Here is a 23,890-nt window from a genome sequence, read left to right as displayed (position 1 = left end):
AATTTTACGTGCATTCATGAAATGCATGATGGTTCGTGTTTCGTCTTTTTGTTTAAAAAAATGTTAAAATTTGTCTTACTTTATATCTTAAAGTAATTACATGATTATAAGATGTGATGTTTATTTAATTAAATCAATTTTTTTTAACTTGATAAAAAAATTTTTCAGCAATCTTCTCTCTTTTCTAGTTTTTTTTAGAAATGCTTATTTTAAACATGGAAAAAAAATGCTATACTAGATTGAAGTTTAAAAAAAAACAAATTTATTTATTATACAAGACTATTAATTTCCTTTTGGAGCCCCTTATTGGATCAATGCTAAACTTGATCCAATAAGGGGCTCCAAATTTTATAAAACAGTAAATAAGTAAAAATCTGCTAATTGAAGTTCTATAAAAATATAATTAAAAAAAATTCATGTTCGCTTTCTTTGCAGACTACTGTTGAATAAATAGAATTGAAATCTATGCAAAATGCAACCGTTTTAAATAAAAATTATGCATATTACTGTCTTCAGAATTAAATTTATGCATAGCTGCGGTATTCGAATTAATGCATAACTAGATGCGTATTCGTGTTATGACTCTGCATATATCGTGACATAAAATGTAGATGAGGAAATTCTATTTCATCGACTTGTAAAATTATAAACAAAGTTACCAAGTAAGTATACGTATATTTTTATAAACTTTTATTGCATCATGAACTGACATAAATGATATCGTTTTGATAAATCTCTGAGTGTACATTTTTTATTCAAACTTATTCCGAGAAAATTTCTTCTTTTTCTTAACTAGATTATATTTGTTTTTATTAGCACTCTTTTTTTTAAATATTTTTTCAATCACTTCACCATTTAATTTAATATAAGTGTAAATTCTACATGTAAATGAAGGTATTCAAATGTATCATTGTTCTATATTTCCATTAAGATAGGAGACGATTAAACGTGTTATATATATATTTGCATCTAGCACTCAAAGTATAAAGGCAAGAAAGTATACTTCTGTTTCATTACAGCTATTAATTAAATGCAAATTATAGCGTTTAATTCATAAAAAAGCTTTGCTATATAGTGTTTATTTCTTTTTCCACGCGTTTTAAGAATAATTAAATTGTTCGTGCAACAGATCTGGGGGGGCACCGCAGTGCCCCCGCCAAGTCGAGCAAAAACAAGCTTCAAATTTAGAATACAATTAGAGTTTAGTGTATAAATCAAGGAAAAACTAAAATATTCGTGTAATAATGGACGGATCAATAAATTTCTCGAAGTTTCGAGCATTATCCATTTTGTCGGCAAATTCGTCGCCAAGTCGCCAAATGGCCGCCAAGTTTGTCACCAAGCTCTGGCATCACTGGATCGGAATCCGGCAGCATCCAATACAGATTACTATAAAACGATCTTTCGTATGATGACACTATTCTCGCTGGGAAAAGTTATTAAATCTCAAAATTACAGGTTTGTAACAATATCTAATTTGAAATAAGTCAATTTGAAGCTGTGGAAGCTGCAAACGCAATGGATGACTTTCAGAGAATCAATCTGGTAGAAGAAGAGCAAACTGATCTTCAAAGTATGATCGCAAAACTTTATGTCGATCAAAAAAGAGTCTTCGATATGATCACAAATAAAATGGACACAACTGATAATAACGCTGACGTTTTCCGCTGTTTTATGAGTGGAACTGGTGGCACTAGAAAGAGCTTTTTAATAAAAACTCTGAGAATTTTGGGACGTATTTAAACAAAAAAAGTGGCAGTCAGTGCTCCAACAGGAATAGCTGACTATACATAGAATAGATTGACAATACATAGACTATTGCAGCTGCCTGTAGAACACAAGCAACACCGAAGTACAAGCCACTTTCTGATGAAGTGCTCCAAGTTCTGAGATCAGATTTGAAAGTAGTAGTGTTTTTTTATCATAGACGAAGTGTCGATGATATTCAATGTTACTTTAACATATATCATATATTCATTTACGCTTATCTGAAATATTCGACACAAGAGACGATCAGAATGGGTGGTTTGGAAAAAAACATCTTGTAGTTTTCGGAGTTCTCTTACAGCTTCCGCCGGTAAGAGAAAAGTCACCTTTTGAAAAACTATCAACTGCTGAAACTAACAAGTTGTTAGGTTCCCTCAGTGTACCGAATCTGTGGACGGAACTGTTCATATACGATGAACTTACAATTAACATGCGACAGCTCAATGATTCTGACTTTGTTGAAATGCTAAATAGAATAAGATTAGGTGTGAATGCACAAAAAGACAGCGACCTACTCTCGACTAGATTAATAACTTAAGGGACTGAATAAATTGACCGACTTGGTATTACATGGATCTCACAGCTTTTTACGATAGAAGAACTGAGTTGCGAGACTTGGTTTTTTTTACAAGTTATGTTTCTGATGGCATTAGATTTACTACAATAACGTAACTTCTTATGCCGAAAACAGATGAAATAGGTTTTTATCAAGCATAAAGCAAAAAGTTTTTGCTATACTTATCAACTTATCAATTAATCAAGTACTTTGATTAATTCATCAGTAAACTATTTTTGTTAAATATTTTATTAAATGGAAGAGACACAGGAACCTGTTGTAATTTGAGCAAAAGGTCCGCCAGATATTATTTTCGACGTGATAAAGGGGTTTCATTTAAGTAAAAATAAATGTATTGGATTCACTTTTTGCCAAGGAGTTAAGTATTTTTACACAATTATACTGAATTTAAATCTGCATTTATGTATTGGGACATTATTTCATTATATTTCAGTTAAAGAATCAGGAAATCTTTAATACCTAACAGAATGAAACTTTAAAACATGCATGACCGGCATGTTTAACAGCGTGAAAATTTTACAGAATCAGGTATCTCATAATACCTAACAGCAACACAGTAAATTAAATTCACTCGCTTAAAAAAAAAGGGTTCCTTTATACATTTGAACAATTCACGTGATTTCTAAATAATACTGATTATTTCTCGAAATAATACTTTTCATTCGAATTACAGATTATTTTATTAAACGTTTTCTTTCTTTATTGAAAGAATATCATGTTGTATAAAGATGTCCTTTCTTGATTCTTTAGGAGATGTATTTCCATATAAAGCAATATAATTTGTTCTTGTCAGAAAAGTGACTAAAAATATCCACAACATGAAATCAACACTCTAGATCTCACATAAAAATGTCCGAATTTTTTCATAAAATGAAAACACAAGCTGATTTTTTTTGCAAACACTTCTTTTATTAATACAGTCTATGTACAATACAAATCAACAAAGAAGGAAGCAAATCATTTGAATACAGTAATAACAGAGTTCAATATTCTAATCTACTCATATACACTGAATATTAACAGACATAAAGGACATTTGATAAATGTCCAGGTTTATATAATACACTTGTTATATGAATCTTTTGGTAACACATCACCTAGCTAATATACATTGCACGTTATTGAAAAGTTTTTGGAGATCTATCTTACATTTTATATGCTATATTTCAAAAGTAGGCGAAAATAGGTGATTAAAAAATACTTTCTTGGCCCATGGTTGAATCCATATCCGCCAATCCAAACAAAGTAGATGGTCAAGAGTTATTCTGATAGCAATATTGTGCACTCTCAATACCAACAAGCACGATTATCGGGTTTGCATTACTGAAATGAGCTTATTCGTGCACGTTTTTACAGTGCCACATTTTCAGTTTACATGGGCACTAGAAAGTTTATTTGTTAATTGTCTGTTGGAACAATGAGGAAAATAAACAGGAATAGCTAAACCATTTACTCTTCACTCTGCTTTGGACTATTCCATACGCTTCCTGCGGTCTACTGCATGGCGCGGCTTGTGCAAATGTAGCTTAACAATAGACATGAAAAAATGTCTATTATTCTCACCTCAAAAAGATATGCTATTCTCTCTTCACTTAAAATTTCACTTGAATCCACTTTATTTATGTGTTATTAATATACAGACGACTCTCATCATGATTATTTAAGGGTTCTAAAGTTATTACTTCATCTCATGACTTTTGAAATCTATAATTTGAAACTTAGAAAGAAGAAAAAGCATTTTGCAATCCGTAAATTGATATGCTTAATTTAGGGGGGGGGGTCCCCATAATGATGATGTAATGAAAGCTGGAAAAAAATTTACTCTTATCATTTAATTTTAATCTTTGAAAGATTCGATTTCTTTAAATATAATTTTTTTTTTCATTTTCTCTATATTGGATGTCTTACTAAAAATAACTTTATTGCTATTAAACACGTACTCTAATACTCTTAAGATACGTACTCTAACACTTTTATATTTTCTGTAGTTGCTATTCTTGTCATCAACTACGATTCCAAAATCCTGCTTTTCATGCTCAATAGCTCTTGCAGCCGCCTTCGTAACAATAATGTAGCAGGACAGACAGGGGTCTTCCTAAGAGGACTTCAATCTGAGATATTGCGATTACACAATTAATAATCATGGATGCTTTTCAATCTTTCACGATTGAAAAAATGGACCCAACTCTAATCATTTGCTCTATGCTTTTAATTCCTGACTGTGTACAACAGCAAATGGCAACTAATTTAATAATTGATATTATATTAAATGTTTGCTTTTGTTTTACGATTACTGAAGCCGATTTGAAATAATTTTTCAGTAGCTAAATGGTTTTGTTTTAGTATACCTGAGTGTAATAAATTCATATTCACGGATTGGATAGCAAATTTAATTCTGAAATTCTTGCAATAGTCAGTGTATAACCATAAGTCAGTGCCCGGATGATTGGTATATTACCTTCAGTCACATGATTGCTATGTCACGAGAATCAGTCCTATTACCAGTAAACTTTATTTATTCAACACAAAAGAAATAGCATTGTACTTTAACATATTCAGATATATTTACATGAATTGATCTTATCTTATGGGCTTTTCACAGCTATATACAGTGAGAAAGTCTATTTTTCTTTCTGGAGTACTGTATATCACAATTTATACATACTGAGCATTTACATGTGAAGAACTTAATTATGTTTCCGCTATTTCCAAAAATTTCTCATGGGATGTTTGAAATATTCTCCATTTCTTTTAAAATTTACTTAATGCATCGATCTTAGAAATATAATCCTGTGCCATTTTTTAAAATCTTTTTGAGCTTCAGTTGCTTAGATTACTGTAATATGGACCGATGTGGGGAGAATGTTGAATGTTGCGTCTATGTAATGTTCTACATATTGATTAGAAAGAGAAGTAATAAGACAGCTGTCGGATGGAGAATATATGAGTTTGAAAGATATTAATCAAGAATTTCAGTTAAAGAACAGCTGCTGAGTAGCTGAAGATAAATTTTTGATGAATTGAGTCAAAAGAGGGGAACTCAGAATTGCCGTAATGTGTCATTTCTTTTACTCCCATTCAATTAAAGACATTCATGATCTTTATTTAATGGTATTATTGTAGGGTTTCAAGCTCTGATATTCTTCAATGCAGAATTATCAGTTGATACTGAATTGAAATCAATATTGCAGGTTGTCAAACCTCCAGTGCCCTTTTCCCGGAAAATGGTTTTGATGTGTAATTGCATAAAGTTAAACTGTGATCTTAAATTTCTTTTATGGTGGCCTCAGCAAATAAGTGCGTGACGTATCAAAGTTAGCCAAATGAAGATACTGTATCTTGTTGGAGAAATGAATTGTGGACAGAATATAATATCCAGAAAACCGAATCTGGAAGTTTTCAGTAATTTTCTACTGAATCAATATGTTACTGAACCCAAACAGTACTTAAATCTTCAATTCCCATCACGGATTTCATGCTTGATTACCGCATACGGAGACGGGGGCATTCTGCTAGACGACGTTCCAGACGTCGATGGCGTTGAGGCGATTACAGACGTTGTTCCATGGTGATGATGGTTGTAGAAAGAATTAAGACCATGCAAAGCGTGTATAGCTGAAGATTGGCTGGAATTGCTTGGATCGCCGTGATGGTGGTTGTTATAGGGCGAATGTTGAATGCTGTGCCTAGCTGAATCTTCACCAATTGAATGTTGTTGTTGGAGATGATGACTGCTGCTGCTATTGTGGTGTTGCTGAGAGTGTTGTCTATGGAGAGTTTCGCCTGAGGCAGGAGGAGTTGTTGTGGTGGTCGAATTATGATTGGATGCATAGTTGTTGGATGCTGTGGTTATGGAGTAATTTGAAGCAGGTGAACTGAGATCTCCAGGACTTTTGGAACCTGTTAGATGAAAAACAAGTGATTAACTACACTAATTCCTTTTTCAGCAAAGAAATATTCAAAGAAACCTGACTATCAACAGAATCTAGTTTCAGTTAATAACATGATGATCTAAATAATTTATACTTGTAACATTTTATATTTGGTAATTTTATGTGAAAGATTGAGAATGAAAAGGGACGGTTCGCAATTTCTTAATATTCGAGACCAAACTTCTCATGTCCTTTGAAATTGCCTTTATCTTCCACTGAATATTGTTAATTTTTTTGTCCCATTTCATTAAGTTTTAGAATTAAAAATAATTTTAAACACTTTCTTTTTTTAAATCTTATTCAAAAGTATTTCCGTGTTATTTTATTTGTTATTTTTGTTAATTTATTTTTTCCATCTTATTTTTGTATTATTTGACAACCTTTCTTTATTTTGATTCTAAAGTCTGGTGCTTCCTTCACACTCACACAAGGTATAAGGTTTCTCAACATTTAGAATTACTGATCCATCATATAATGAAAATATATGCGAAGATAATTTGCCGGAATACTTTTGATACTGCAATAGAAATGCTATTGAAGTGTGACTTTCAGTATTTCATAAGTACCAAGACATGAAGTATAAAAATTATTTATTGGATTACATTCTATACATTCTAGAAATACAACCAGGATGTGACATTATCATTTTTCTAACGCCATTCCAAGATAGTCTTCGCCTAATACAAAGATTATTTATTGGAATACGTTTGATACTGTTTAGAAATGCAATTGGAGTGTGACTTCTAACACTTCTTGATTAACATGCTTCGGTCGAAGTTACCAAAAGAAGGTCGAAGAAATGGGCGGAAGTCATGCAATTTGCATACTGTCGTTAACCGTAAAGAATGGAAAGGAAGTCAATACAAATAACAATGTATTTAAACTGGTTGCTCTGCAGCAGATGCGGCGAGCCTTCTCTACGACTTTATTTTTGAAATATATCTTCGACTGACACCCCGTCGCGTGCCCACCTTCGAAAAGTGATGGGGATCACCATAAAGTGCTAGCGAACCATACCCACGCCCACGTGACCATATAATTCACGAGATAGTTCTTCATGTCTTTTCCATTCAGTGAAAGGTGAGAGTGAACGAGATTTCGGTCATTAAAAACAATCGCAGTCGTAACGGTGATGGAGGACGAAAGTTGTTTCGTCAGGGCACAGAAAATAGCAGACGAGGCATATTTCGTGGGGTGTATTGCATTTCATGAAATGGATGAAACACATCAGCTTATTAAATTTTTGCTTTAATTCCTTTTATACTTGTTATATCCAACTTTAATTTCTTAATTTGTCATTATCAACTTTATCATTCTTTTTGCTATATCCAACTTTAATTTTTTAATTTGCCATTTTCATTCATGTATTTACTGCTAATAATAATAATAACAAACAGAATACTTGTGTTGGCTTTCTGCAGGACTCATTCTTATTTAACCAAGAATTACCAAATTTAGCATAGAAAGGATCCATGATGCCCATTTTCACACTTTCCCGGATGAAAAAATGCACCAGTATGGAAATGTGTCACTTTTTTTTTTTTTTTTTTGAAATTTCAATTAGAATTTTATTTAATAAAAGATAAAGTTAGATCTTAGCGTTTTTCTGCTGTAACTCCCGAAAGTATTATTGCACAGAACTAATCTTTTTTCTTAAAACCATTTTTTAAAAATGTCTTTTTTATGACAACAATTTGGTTTTTATCACATATTTCCCTGAGTTTTGATTATTTTTAAACATTCCTTGCATGATTTTCAATAAAAAATTTTTTTAAATTCAAATAGATTTTGTTGTTTCGGTAAATGCTCACTCACATGGTTTTCTTCTTCCATTTTTGAAAGTAAAGAAGCAAGATTTTGCTAATTGTCTCTGATATTTACTACTTGAAGAATCACGAGAGGAAATTACATTAAAGTAAATGACAACGGGCAATTTCCCGGAAACGATTTTTTAATGGCATTATTATATTAAGAAGCTTCATGTATATTATGCCATGTCTAAAATTTAATAATGCCATGTATAAATTTTAATGCATAATTATGTATTAAAATAATATGGCCTTGTCAAAATTCTGTTTGACCTTGATACTTGTTAATCATTTTCTTGATAGTTGTTTAAAAATAATGTAATGAGAGAATCATGAACATCAAGTTACGCATAAGAAATTTTAATGATATTAAACACAACTGATATTCTCGGCGAACCAGTTAATCCAAAGTGGATAAATGAAAACAGAAAAAAATTCAGTTTAGGAAATTATATACTCTTTAGGAATTATATACTCTTTTTTATATCTATGTACTCAACTATCACACTTCCTTAGTAAAAAATTAAAAAAAAAAAAAAGACAAATTAAACAGCCATTTTAAATTTGTCCGTCTCACTTCTAAAAGGATTCAATTCCAATTAATAACTTTTTTTTTGCGTTAAGTGTTTAAAAGCTAGAAAGATATAAAAATAATAAAAATTGATCTAAGAAATTTTCGCCATTTGCTCTTTATATTGCGAAACATAATTTGAAAAATTTTGAACATAGATATATTTAATTATTAGACTTAATATGAAATATAAAATACATGAATTCAATTTTGAATGATTCCAAATATTTCGGAATAAATAAGCAAAGTATATATCCTTACCCCCACCCCCTGAAAAACTAATACATGAATTTGGACCCCCACCCCCCAAAAAAAAAGCAAATTAGGCAATTCAAGTTGGATGAAGAGGGTGTATATGGTTTAACATTTTGTTCCAATTTACTCGACAACATGTTTTAAACTCATTTATGAATCCTTGACTGACCTGTTGTGGCTGGTAAAGATTTTCTTTTCGCCTCTTGCTGATTTGCATTTTTTGGTTTTCTCTTCCTCTTTTGGATTCCTTCCTTTTTCATAGCTGGGGGACGATTCACCTGGGGGAAAAAATTGAAAATTCGTAACAAATCTGATTGGATTTCAAAATAAAAGCTTTTTTTAATTATGCTGTAAGAATAATTATGCGAATTTTGAATTCAATTTTAAGCCTAATAGTTCAGAAAAGAGTTTTGAAATTGCTGTTTTAATATTTAGAGATGTGAAAAAAGAGAAAAATTAAATTTATTAAATTTTTAAAGTAAAAATATCACTGCTTTAAACAGTTCTTTCGAAGCAACTGATTGGAAAATGAAATACATCAGAATCATGTATTCCGTGTTGAAATGCAAATGCAAGTTTATCATCTGTTTATATTGGGATATTTTCATTAAATATCTATCATTTTTTATTAAGAAGGAAAAGAAGAAAGTGTGATTTTGCTTTTAGTTAAATTTTTAAAATGAAAATATATATATGATTATTGTATGAAACACAGATAGGAGCTTTGGCTAAAAATAAATTTGAAATATATTGAAGTCCTACATTCTTTATTGGGGTACAATCAATAAACTTTATTAAATATTTGCAAAAATAGTCTTTCTAAATCGCAGATATTTGATAATTCTGTTATCTTTTTATTGGAATAAAGTAAGTAATTGTTTATTTATTTATTTTTTTTAACCAAAAATCGATTTGCTGCACAAAACTGCAGCATTCGTTATATATATATATATATATATATATATATATATATATATATATATATATATATATATATATATATATATATATAACTTAATCTTTCTAAATACGCAGGACTTCATTTTAAATCTCAGATAATAAAATAACTTTAATTAAGTTTTCTATAATATTCTTGATTTAGATATAATGTGAGTATTACATTACGCATAAATAATTCAAATTGAATTTAAATTCTGCGTATTCCTTTTCCAACATCATACGTGAATTTACTGTATATTTTTCGACATAGAATATGAAATTCAGGAATGAGGTTTATGCAAAATAATACAAAGTGAAAATCAAGAAGTACACTGGTTGCAAAAGTCCTGTTAGTGTCAAGTTTCTACAAGCACAGAACTTTCTAGTAATAAAAATAAAAATTGGTGACACGTTCAGGTCTTTTGGAAAACTGACCCACTTTAAATCGCTTGGACTGAAATCGGAATAATTATAATTTTATTTTAAAGATAGTAGATATTTCTCAATAAGTTTTCAATATAGACATATTTTTTTATGTTATTTCTTCGATAGTAAAAATACTGTTGAAATCATGTATAATATTGACAAAAACAATTTAATACTTAAAATATAATTTTTTAAACTTAAAATATAATCTTCAGCTGTTTTAATAGCCTAGCAAATGAATATTTTTAAAACCAACTTTTGATTTATGAACTTTTTTATTGCTGCTAGTTTGAAGATTAGATAGTTGCCAATTATTAAATATACTTCCTGTATACTTAATGCTAAATGTGAATAATTTTTAATAAAATACTTAAATTAAAATAGCATTATAAAATAAAAAAAAATCAGCCCATTCTTCAGTGCTGTAAATTTCTCTTTCTTGTAAATGCAGCATAAAATCACCCCTCCCCGGCCCCTCTCTCTTCTTTCTTTCGCCATGCTACAAATCTATAAATGAAATTTCATCCAAACAATTTTTTTATCAACTGATATATTTCAGATTATGTGTAATTATATGTTATGTATCATACGATGCAAAAATTATTTTGAAGTTAGAAAGCTTCTATTAATTTGTAATTTTAAATATTGTACAGTATTAGATATTCATTTTCTTTTTCTTTTTGTATAATGTATTCCCAAAATTTCATGTTGCTTTTTATTTCTTACGTTTTCACATAATTTTAATTACACCAGTAAAATATGCAAGGAGCTATTTAAACGGAGATTTGTAATGAAATAAAATAAAAATATTATAATAAAAGTTCAATTTTATATCTAGATACCGAATTCAAATTATTTAATTTAATAAGCTGAAACAAAATTTCCTTAAAGCACGCTTTTTTTTGGATTTTGATTTCGAAAATGACTTTATTTGCTTTCAAATGCCCGTTTTATCTGAATGTAACTTTTTTTAATAAAAGAATTAATTATTTGGAAAAAAATAATGTTATCAAAATGATTAAAATAAGATGATACGACAATAATAATTTTGCTCAAACTTGTAACAAACATTTACAAATCAAAATGAACTCTGAAATAGCCATTTAACTTATGAAACAAAAGTTGATATTTCTCTCTGTCTCTACAAATCAAACCTCCCAGCTGCATACGAACGCACATAAAATTAAAATATTATTTGCATCATAATCAATGAAAATGGACACACGCTTTGAATCTGAAAAACCATCGAATTCGCACGCCTCATTATCATAACGTTCCTGCACTTATATAACATGTACTTGGCGGTGGTTAAACATTAAATTCACGTATAAAAAAGAAAAAAATAAAGAATGAGTGAGCCGCTGTTAGATTTTGTTTTCCTTTCATGGCAAATTTCCACTTTATTGATGAATGAAGACAGGATGTAATGCCTTTCCCGATAACCGTAACTGCATACTATTTAACGACAGGATCCATCACCCAGCATCTGATAACCGCATCAGCATTGCCTATCGCTTCGTGTCCAACAGCTGTACTTTGTTCTTGAAACGAATTAGCTCCTTATATCTTGGACGAGCGTGCGATCCTGGAGAGATTTTTATAAGACAACGAACGCACATATTTCCCACACTCGCGAAGGAAGCGTTGCTTAACCCTTTTTCTCCTCTTCGACTATTTCTCCTAGGTTTGTTGTCAGGAACCCAAAGTAATGAAAAAAAGACAGAAGTGAGTTAGGCTTCTATTTCGGGTGGAATAACATCATAGCAAATATTTTACTCTTAAAAATTTTGTGAAAAAGTGCTTTAATTTCATTATAGAAGGGATAAAAATTAAAAAAATGCCTGCGAAGAAAGAAAAATGTATTTTCCGTTTTTACACATCAATGAAAAATAAAATCTGCTTCGATTGCCTTTCCCACTTTGACAATAAAATCACGCATGATTAGATAGAATACAATACGTAGGGTTAAATCTATGTACAATGTGACTAGGAAACCGATGAGAGTGGTCTTTCCAAAACTTTCTCTTATAAAGGTTTTATCCCGGGGAACGCCTTACATGACATTGGCGTAAAATAGTTACGGAATTTTAAGTTTTGGAGTGAATTTAGCATTTTGGCTGATTCTTTTGTATCATCCTTGGCGATTTTTTTTGAGATTTTTTTTTGAAGATTTCATGCGGTTGTATATTATCCAAAAATCGAATTTGTGTTTTTAACATATTTTTTCCAACCTATTGAAACCAAAATTTGATACAAAACTGCACTTGTAGTTCCAAAAAACCACACCAAATTTGATATATTTAAATCGTTTCGATTTTGAATAATCGCATTTACATGCTTTTGAAATTGCAGATCGCCAGGCGATCCATTTCTTGCTGGATTTAGCGAAAAATTCGATAGATGTCTACACTATAGATTTTAAATATGTGTAACAAATTTTATCAAATCAGTCCTCTTCGTTTTGCAATTATCATGTTAATTGAAATTCGAACAGCTGGATAGGTATACTTCCTCAGAACGGATTTTGCTTAAAATTTTATAGAAATATACAAATTTGGTGTAAAGACCGTATACCAAATTTCATTCTACTAGCTCAAAGAGGTTTTGATTTATCTTTTTCACACAGCAACGGACATTTTCCAAAAATGTGTTTTTCGAACTAGTGGAAGTCTAAAACGCGAGTTTTCGAGTTCAAATTTTTTTTGACTATTACTAAGTATATGAGAAAATAAAAACGATGTATTGAGGAATCAGATTCTTTAATTTTACTTTGATTGTTTAAGATTACTGCATTTACAATTACAAGAATAGGATTAAAAGAGTGATTATTAATTCTTATGATGATGATTAAATACAATGAATTAATGTTAGCTTGAGCTGGTTTTTAATTTCAAACACAATGGCTCCAAAGAATATTTTTGGAATTTTAAGTATTAATCGCATGACGACGAGTAATCGTCAAAAAAAATTCTCGGGAGATCTCCCGTTAATATAGTCTTCATAACAAAAATTTGATTATGGTCACAAATGACATGTGGTTAATTCAGAAATTGAAAATTTTCTCGCATCTTTTCTAATGAAATAGGAAAATTGCTTTAAACTTCTCCACTTTCTTCTAAATTCATTTCATTTTTAGATTTTCCATGAAAAAAAAAACCAGCAAAAATATTTTACTCTTTTAATTTTATGTAAATTATATGATAAAGATAATAGCAGTGAAATACAAATTTAAAAAATTAATTAGAGACGTAAGATAATGTAAATAAGTGAAATTTATTAAATCGAATTATTATCAAAGCTTAGATAAATTATTTTTATCTCAATTATTTAAGAATCATCTCTAGATCAAATATTTATTTATTTAGATAGTAGGTATATTATTTAAAGAAACACGTTAAGGGATTGCTTATCATTTTTTAAAAACATTTTAAAGTCATCTGAAAACTTTATTTTATTACTTGTGTTAAATTACATCAATTGCAAAATCGACTGCAATCTAAACACAAAATGGTAAATCTATCTATATCGCTAAAATTGCGTGAAAGAGGATATTTTAAGTTTCTAATATAAAAGATGAATGTAGATAATAGATAAAATAATTAAAAAAATTAAAGAAATTCATTGTTCAGGAAAACCAAACGATAAATAATAATAAAAAACATGCATGCTTAATATATTTTTTCAGAAAACTTTTTCCAATGGCATTACAAGAAAATTATCAAAATTAATATAGTATACTGTCTGTATACGTTTCGTGAAGCAGAAAATTTGTAATTCAATAAAATAAAAGGAATTGTTACAAAAATAAATAAGTCATTGAAATGATATCAATAAAATAGGAATAATTTTTTCAAAAGGTTGGAATAAATGTATCCAAAGACTCTATGCAATCAAGATATTAGTCAACATCCCTATTATTCAATATTCAGTTTGCTAGAATTCAACTAGAAAATAAAACTATTTATCAAAATGTATTAGATAATTTTCTTTTCTCTTTGCTTGTCAATAATGGATTGATATTTATTCACTATTTGAACTGAAAACTAGCAACAAAGCTTCGGATTATCTAGTCCTAATAAAGTATTAAAAAAATGTGACGGGGGGAGATGATTCTCCTTCTGATGAATAAACTTTTAGAAATATAACGAAATTTAAAAAGAAATGAGTTTATTAATCTTATCAGCTAGAATTGACTACTTAACATTAATTTATAGTATTTATTTATTTACAGTTGCATTTAGAATTTGCCCAAGATACTTTTTTCATGAATTGGAAAAAATAATATAATTTTTTTTTGCACACGGTCTTTTAATTATTAACATATATGAAACAAATAAGACACTATTCAGTAAAAAAAAACAATATTAACAGAATTTTTTTTTCTAGCTTTGGAATTTCTGTTACATATTCAAAAGACTGATGGTTAGGTATTGAAATGACTAGAAAAAATGAGTTACTGAGTTATAATGAGTTCCTATGAATTACTTGGATATATTTATAGATAAGTAATTGATAGATTAATTAAAATATTACAAATAAGTATTGAGCACGAGATGTGAATAGTATGCAAGTAAATATATCTGCCGATTTAAGTTTTTTTCCCCTCTTTTATATTCTATTCCCTATATGATCCATAAAAAATATATTTAAAATTATTGAACAATTGGAGAGGGTTTAATCTATAAGGGGAATTAGTTAAATGTTCAGTGAAAAAGTGTCTATACAGAATGGTTATGAAATTAATTTTCTTATTTGGAGGAAAACTAATTAAATTTAGTTAACAACACTAAGGTTAATGAACGGAATTAAAGAAATCATATATTAACTTTGGAAGTATAAAGAGATGGAACCCCATGAAATATCTTATACAAAAAGTGAGATCAATATATTGAAAATATAACTCTAACGTCGATTAAAAAAGAATATTTTATCTGGGTCTCATACTGCATGTCATTTATTTTTGTGTGTGCATTTTTGATACAATGATGAAATTTTGCATGATAGTTTCCCATGCGTTCATTGTAATTATTGATTTCATTGTTTTCATTCAGACATCATTCCTATTGTAACTGCTGTTACTTTTATTTCATGCATTTTTTTAAAATTTATTTTTTCTGTGTTTTTCACAATTTGATTTCAATGTGTTCATTAGTTTTAGCTGCTGAACAGGGAAAGCTGTTTTATGGTTTACCTGTACTTTTTAGTCTTTCTTATTTGTTTTGCATTTTGTGTAGAGGAAATTAATAGAATTTTTTTTAATCTTAAAATCTTGCTTAAATATACAAAGATAAACAAAAATTTCGAAATAAAATAGTTAGAAAAATTAAACCGATAGAATGATTAACAAATATTTATATATATTTATCATAGAAAAAATGATCAATTAAATTTCTTGTACCGAATTATAGATAATCGCTGTTTGTTGTTTCTTATGGCACTTGCCACTGACAAGCCCGCTGTTACGAAGATAGCGATTTAAGCCTGAGGGGGAACGTCTCTTATTTTTTATAGCAGCGCCAACTAGGGCCAAGAGTACGACTTTGCTACTCACGCTTCACTCATTCGCTTGCACAACCCCTTTTTACAGGAGGGCACATTCACACATAGAACAACCATGCCCAAATCGGGACTCGAACCCGGGACGCCCAGATCACGGGGAAGACGCGCTACCCCTATGCCAGGACGCCGGCTTAGATAATCGCAAAAGCTTATAAATAGTTAATAAACTTATTATTAATAATTTATAAGTCATTCGTTCGTCCTAAATTACTCTTTATTATCGATATTGGTTTAAGAAGATATCTAGTTCTGCAATTTTTAACGACTTTTTACAAGATGTTTAGTAAATTAAATATAATGGCTTCATTTCAAGATGGACAATGTATCAAATAGACATTTTTTGTCATAATAATAATAATCTTAGTATGAATAAAGTAAGTCTTTGAGAAGGAGAAATTGTACAGAATGAAGTAAATTTTTGAAAAATTTTCGGGAGCCAATTTCTTCTTGACAAACATTCCGTTATTAATCTGCGCGCATTAGAGATATTCACATATCCCAAGTTTATTTATAAATCCATAAACAAAGTTGGAGTATAAAGTAATATTTAATAAGGAATAAAGTCAAATCAGTTAAATACAACTATTTTGAAATTTTAATGAAGATTTTGCTTATTAAGAATTAAATTGTGACGAACATTGATAAATTTATTATTTTTATGATTTCAGAAGTCATTTGTAAGTCTTACATTACTGATGAGATTCATTTAAAATCAATTGCACAGTTATGAAATGATTACAAAAGAATAAACGTTTTTAATTTCTGTTTTTATAATAATTATGTAATTTTTTTTATCTAAATAGAGGTGGGGAGATGAAATTCATGATAGAATGATTTATAAAAAAAAATTTTTTTTTTACTCTTTTCTAACTGAAAATAAATCTTTCATGCTGCATTTCTCTATAGACATCGTACAAATTAATCTACCTATTAATAGGTTTATCGTCTTTTAAAGATATTATTTTTTGTATGAGCATATGTTAAAGTTCAAATCAATTGGCGTAAACATAAAACATGTAAATATTACGACGCTTCTCATTAATTCACTTCTATAATGAATCCTCGACCAACTTAAAAAATTCGTTAAACGATAAAAAAAATTTCTCCGCATTCACGATTTATTAATTTATTATTAGCTGCACAATACAATATACATGAGTATTTTGTTAACTAAAGACAGATTGAGATAACTAACGTGAGTTTAAACATCGTGCAGCTCTTTTTTACTAAGCGATAAAAATTTATGGCTAGATATCTATCTCCCTGCTGAGTTGAGGAAGGAGCAATTAATCTTTTTCTTTGAGTCTATAGCTATTTCAAAGGGAAATAAATGCATATTTATGTTCATTAAAGATCCTATAAACATATAATTATCTTAATGACGGCAAAAATTTAATGATAATTAGAATATTAATAAAATAATTCCCATAATTACGCATTTATAATTCAAAATAAAAGGAAAAATTATCTTGAAATAAGAAATAAAATTATAATTCACCGCATTTCAAGAAACAAGAATATTTTTCACTAAGTAAAAAATCATATTAAATTTTTATATTTTTATGAAATATATTTATACGCATTTCTGTTATTCATATACTAAAATAACTTTGAAAAATTCAAAAACAAATTAAAAATCCAACTTAAAAAATTTTTTAAATCTAACTCGAGAATCTGTAATATCGCGTTCATCAATTACAGAAATTTTAATCATTAAAAATGCTTATGATATATTCAAATGTTTTTAATTTGGTAAAATATTTTTGCTTTAAATAATCACTGAACTCTTTTTCGTATAAATACTGACAACTACAATTTGTTAAATTAGGTAGAATCAAAAATTCTCATTTCATTGATTTCTGAGATAATTGTAATTTATAAAGTTGTAAAGGAAAAAGGTTTCCTGTACAGTTAAGAGTAAAAAGATTATTAATTTGCAAAAGTATAATAATATTTAATTTCTAAAAATATGGAAGAGCTTTCAAATATTATCTCGAAAAAGCTTAAATAATACATATTTTCTTTTAATCGATCATTTTCCTTGAATGTTTTATTTAATTCTGTTAAAAAAAAAAAGAAATAATAGCATTCTAATTCATATAAATTATTTGTATAGAACAAATAGACATAAAAAATTTATGTCTTAAATTACTTTAAAGCTTTTAATTTAAATTTTCAATTATTTTTCTAACAATAAAAATTTATTGTTTATTTATTACTTTCTTCGATACTATTATGTTGCAAATACGTTTAAAAGTATGTTTCTCCCAAATAAAATAAATTTCTACTAACAAAGTTGAAAAAAAATATAACCGCTTATAATTATACTTGTATTACAACAATAATTCCGCTTGTATTCAATTAAAAAAATTCAACTAATTTTTTTAGATAAATTAAATATTTTTACAAGAATTCAGATATCTCAGTTTCTTAGATTGTAGGAATCTTGTCCTAGATATCACCGTTTCAATCACAAAAGAAATTTAAGACGATAAGAAAAATCCTACGAATTCTTGTAATCAGTGTCACAACCTTATTTCAAACTTAAAATTCTTTAAATACTTTTTCTAAAATATAAAATTGATGTTAAAATAACTCGGATTGAGCAGAATAAGTAAGTAGTGCTAAATAAAAGAACTAAAATTCAAATTCGACTAACTAGAAAAATGTTTATTACTTTTTATATTTACCTATTTCTTTAACATGCTCGAAACGATAGCAAAAACGAGATCTAATCGTAATTCTCAAATTGATGAAATTTAAATTTTTCCTTAGTGAGATATCTGAAGATTTTTAAAAATCAAATTTTATTATATATATATATATATATATATATATATATATATATATATATATATATATATAATATTAATTAATAAGTAATTTGAGTATTCGAAAGGAATATCTAAAATTGATAAATAAGTTTTTCCGAAATTTTATCAGTCAATACTCGAAGCTTGTTGCAAATTCTTTACGCAACACCTTTCTTTAATTTCTTATTTAATTTTTTTGAATTAATAGTTAAATCGAATTAGATATAATTAGTAAGTAGTGCTAAATAGGAGCAAATTCGTCAAATTAAAAAATTAATTATTTTTTATATAAATACATGTTGAAAAATAAGCGCGAACTGGTTACATACCCCGTGTAGCTTGTAGTAGAGTCCACAAGCGTTGCAGACGGGCTCTCCATGGTTGTTGCGCCGCCATAGTGTGGTGTTGGTGGTGCCGCAGTTGGTGCAGATTTGTCCGGCTCGCCGATTAGCCGCCTGTAAAGACAGAGCAAAATCTAAAGTTTCTTCTAAAAAAGAGCACAGAACATTGACATTTTCTTACGATTAAATAACTGAGTGGCACATTTGATTCTTAATACGATGCTCATCACTATAATTTTTATCTACATTTTTTTTTACGTTCGAATAGAATTGACGAGCATAACACCATATGATTTTAATTTTCTAGATTGAAACAAGAGTTGTTTTCCAAGATTAAAGGAATGAATAGATTTTCTGAGGACTTTAAAAAAACTTGCATATTCATTAATTTTCAATGTTTTTGGAAATTTTGATTCATTTTTAAAATGTGCAATATTATTTATAATGATATGTACAGAATAACCTGGTATGTTGCAATTCGTTTTTATGCTCTAATTTAACATGCGTATATTAGATATTCATAAATATATTCATATTTGGAAATAACATAGAAATTAATTTTTTTAGCATCTGTTCTCTATTGTTGTATTTGATCGTATATGTATATATGGCAATAATTTAAAAATTAATAGTTTTTTATCATTTGTTCTATATTTTTGTATTTGATTTGATTATTTTCTTTATTTTATTTATCACAGTGCTTTAGCACGTTTTTATTCTAATTATAAATTCAAATTTCGCATCCTTCTAACAAATAATTAAAGACCCTACAAGTGCCGAGCTAGACATATTAAATAAGAATAAATACCGCTTCTCCTGAAGAATCTTTGAGTTAAGGAATTATTTCAATAGATTGCCGTAAGGCTTCCCAGTTTTCCTGTGACTTACTTTATTCTCAAAATGATTTGGATCGTATTTTCTAAACTACATATGAATGAATTTAATTTGGTTGTTCCATTTTCTAAAAATAAATTTTTCAATTTTTTTTAAAAACTATTATCATAATGGAATAGTTTGGATTTCAGTATTTGGCATTATTTTTTATATTTAATTCGATGCAGAATCGGGTGAGATAAGCAATTTTTAGTAATATATATATATATATATATATATATATATATATATATATATATATATATATATATATATATATATATATATATATATATATATATATAACGTTTTTTTAGTGAAATTCTTTAACTAAGGATTTTTTTTTTTGTCCGCAACAACGATAATGAGCTTATTTCTTTTCTTATAGTGAAATTATCCATCTATTTTAAATATATTTTCCAAGTTCTTTTTGCTTTGAATTATAAATTAAATTTGTTCCCAAACGAGATACTTAATTATTGAAATGCTTGAAATATAAGCAAATTACAACTCACTGCATACTTTCATTACCAAATTTTAAAGTTAATATTTTCTCCACTAATTACTATAATTGTCACAGTCACGAAATCATTTTTCTAAAAATTTCTTATTGATTCTTAGAATACGATCATCCATCAAGGAAATCTGAACATGATTAATAACACAAAAATTAATTTAAAGAATGTAAATTTATTTAACTTATGAAAATAATTATCATTCTCTTAAATGATTAATAAAGGATTTCAGAACGGAAAATTGCATTATTTCACAACAATTCAATAACATATACGTATTCTAAATTCTTTTCTTCCTTAAAAATAAATGATTTAAGAATTTAAAAAAATTTAATTATAGTAAATTCAAACCAGATATTACCTTAAGTGTATGGTTTTACATAGATTTATTAATTGCCATTAATAATTTGTCTTCACAAACACGAGATTGTATTTTGTTAAAAACATTTAGTATAACTTTTGAATAAAATTTATACAATTGAAAATCTTAACATCTTTCTTACTGTTGTTTCTCCCACTTCAATCCCAAAGTGTAAAACATTCTCGTAAGAGTTAACCAAAATTATATAATTTATATAAAACAGAAAACTGATAATAGGTTTTTATATGAATGTAATATGCTGAAAATTTGAAACTCCATTCAGTTGTTTAAACTGCATTGAAATCTTGTTGAAATATTTTAGTATACAGAGTTGAAATAATATTCATGGCTTCATTAGATATTTTTCTTGTCACATCTTTTGTCATGACTCAATTTTAAAGCAAACCTCCTTACTTGAAAAACACGCACATCATCTAATGAACTTTAAAAAACATCCCATATGAACTTATTTGGGATTTATTAATTTCAATATCTACATAATATTTTTTTACAACAAAGAATAATAAATATTTTCATTTTCATTATACTTACGACTGAATTCTTAAACACGGTTACACGAATATGATAGATATATACACAAATATGATACAAAATTATTATTTAAAAATGTTTATAATCGGTAGATGTCTTATATGACATCGATATAAGAATGAAAAGTAATATAAAAATTAGAAAGTGTAATAAAATCGTCAAAAGTAAATATTCATATCATTTTAAGCCAAATAATAACATTCTGTTGCATTAAGATATTAATAAAATATATAAAATGCAAAAAATAAAACGAATGAAAAGATATTATTGCATCAAGACAGTTAAAATGATATCGTAGTGATACTCATATCTCTGTTTAAAATAACGACATTGCTTATCAACTTGTAAATAATAGTTTAAATAGCCATGCAACTTTAAATAAATTAGTCTATTATCAGAATTTATCTGAATTGGTCTGAAGTTTCTACTTTTTTCTTAGAAGAGGGTAATTAATCTATTATGTTTAAAATGAAAATTACTCTATTAAATTACAGATAATTAAAAAATATGGTACATTTTATTCTACTTAAATTACTAAAAGTATTTGTAAACGTAAAATTATTTGAATTTGCAATGGGCATTTTATTCTCTTTGAGTTTCTGTAATTTTCTTCATCGTCTTAGAATATTACGTAATGCCTATTTTGGAAGAAATATTATTGTTTTTTTTTAAATCAGAAATTCTTCTTATTATTTTTAAAATATTAAAAAAATGTACATGGAATAAAAAAACAAAGTTAATTACCATAGAAACCATACTGTATATTTTAAAACATTAAATGAATTCACATAAAAAGATGCTGCTTCCTTTTATTTGATAGCTGTTCATTTCTTTTCATTTAATTGAAAATATTTGAAAGTTTGAAGACATTTTGTGGTGAATAAGATATTCAAAGATTTTACAATGTAAATATCAGGAATAAATAATAAAAAAAATTTAAAAACTGCATTTTATACTATGTCATTTAACGCATACCACATTTTCTTAAAATAACTGTTAGTAATATCTTTGTCTGTACTAAGATATTACTTTATTTACCTTTCAAAGAATTTCATTTTGTGAATTTGTTGTTAGAAAACTACGTACATTTGCATACTACAAAAAAGTCTTTTATAAAGTTAATAGAATTTTAGTGTTTCTTCTAATACTGATAAACAAACTTAATTTTAAGTTTACTAAGAAATAAGTTGACGGAATATTATTTAGTATACCCTTTTGATGATTGGCTGGCTTCCTAGGAATATTAGTTATGTTTAATTTTAATTAAGTCTATAATGTACAGTTTGTAACAACCTATTTATTCAGATAATCTATCTTCAAATATGCATAATGTCTTATGCAATACTCTAACTTCGCTTTCTTAATCCTCAAGTAAACTGCGAGATAATAAATAAAATAAAAAATTCTTAGCTTTCAACAATGGAATAAAATTATGCGGTTGAATATATGATGAAATAATGAAAACAGTTTGAGTTCCTTAGAATAATAAAAAGTATCTTATAAATATTTATTTTAAAAAAATGCTGAAATTCTGGGTATAATTGAAAGGCGAAGAAAGAATTTATAAAGATTAATTTTAAAATGCGGTAAAAAAATTGTTTTTCTACCATTTTCTTTTTTTAAAAGTTATTATTAAAAAATGTCACGATCTTGTTTAATTTTTTAATTCATAATTTTTTTTAAAAAAATTCTGTTGTAAATACATTACTATTCTCCAGAAAAAAATTGCGTCAAATTAGGTAATTGTTGGTCAAACGATCTGTCCTGTAGAGCATCAACACCAACCCAACACACAGCTCTTTTATTATTAGTATAGATTAATACTTAAATAATTCATCATTATTTATGCTTCAGAAATTTGTTTTGGCATGTAAACATTTTCATACATAATAAATCATTGCTTTTTTGCTTTATTTTAATTAAAGACTTAACTAATTCAAAATATTGAAATGATATCTGTTTGGAACGAGATCGTTAAATTATACAATTTCTCAAATAAATTCCTTATTAATTCTTATTTTAACTAAGTGCGCACAATCCATGAGAATTTAACTGAAACGAAATAGTAGATCATGATTTTCATAAAATAAGCGATTTTTTTAAAAATTGATTTCGAAAAATAATTATAATTTTTTGCGAAATTATAAAGAAACTTATTGAAATATATCTAATGCTTTCATATATTTTTTGTCAAAATATCAGTCATCCAGTTGTTTTATAAGAAGATTTATAAATAAAACAAAATTAACAGCGCTTCATTTTATAAAAATAAAAAAAGTAAGAATCTGAAAATGCTAAGCATTTACATTTTTAAAGAGAAAAATTGTTTGTAATACTGTTGTTTATTTTCATTATAAATAAAGTTATTGAGGGAATTATTTTTGATTAATTAATCTGCTATTATCTGTCAATTGATATGCTTCGAAGACAATTTGGTTAGCTTCTGAAAAGGGCTCGAATTTTTGTCAGTTTCAAAACCAAAAAAATTTATTTTCAATCTTGAAGACAAATATATACTGAAAAATAAATTTCAAACTTTATTTACTTCGGAGTTTTGGTCTTGAAATTTAAAAACATGATTCTTATTCCATCGAAAATGCG

General features: G+C 27.6%; 1 protein-coding gene across 1 annotated transcript in view; it reads right to left on the bottom strand.

Annotated features, from left to right (window-relative positions):
- Nucleotides 1–3,263: 3,263 nt before the first annotated feature.
- Nucleotides 3,264–23,890, bottom strand: part of LOC129965988 (uncharacterized) — a 112,543-nt gene continuing 91,916 nt past the window's right edge. Inside the window, exons 4-6 of the mRNA XM_056080312.1 lie at nucleotides 18,977–19,102; nucleotides 9,080–9,188; nucleotides 3,264–6,244 (exon numbers count right to left, since the gene is read on the bottom strand). Coding sequence (XP_055936287.1) covers nucleotides 5,799–6,244; nucleotides 9,080–9,188; nucleotides 18,977–19,102 — 681 coding nt within the window. The 3' untranslated portion in view covers nucleotides 3,264–5,798. The remainder of the gene's footprint in view (nucleotides 6,245–9,079; nucleotides 9,189–18,976; nucleotides 19,103–23,890) is intronic.

The sequence above is a fragment of the Argiope bruennichi genome, chromosome 4 (genome assembly GCF_947563725.1).
Source record: "Argiope bruennichi chromosome 4, qqArgBrue1.1, whole genome shotgun sequence".
Classification (NCBI taxonomy): Eukaryota; Metazoa; Arthropoda; class Arachnida; order Araneae; family Araneidae; genus Argiope; species Argiope bruennichi.
Note: the sequence above shows the minus strand (reverse complement) of the source record. Positions and strands in the feature narration are given on the sequence as shown.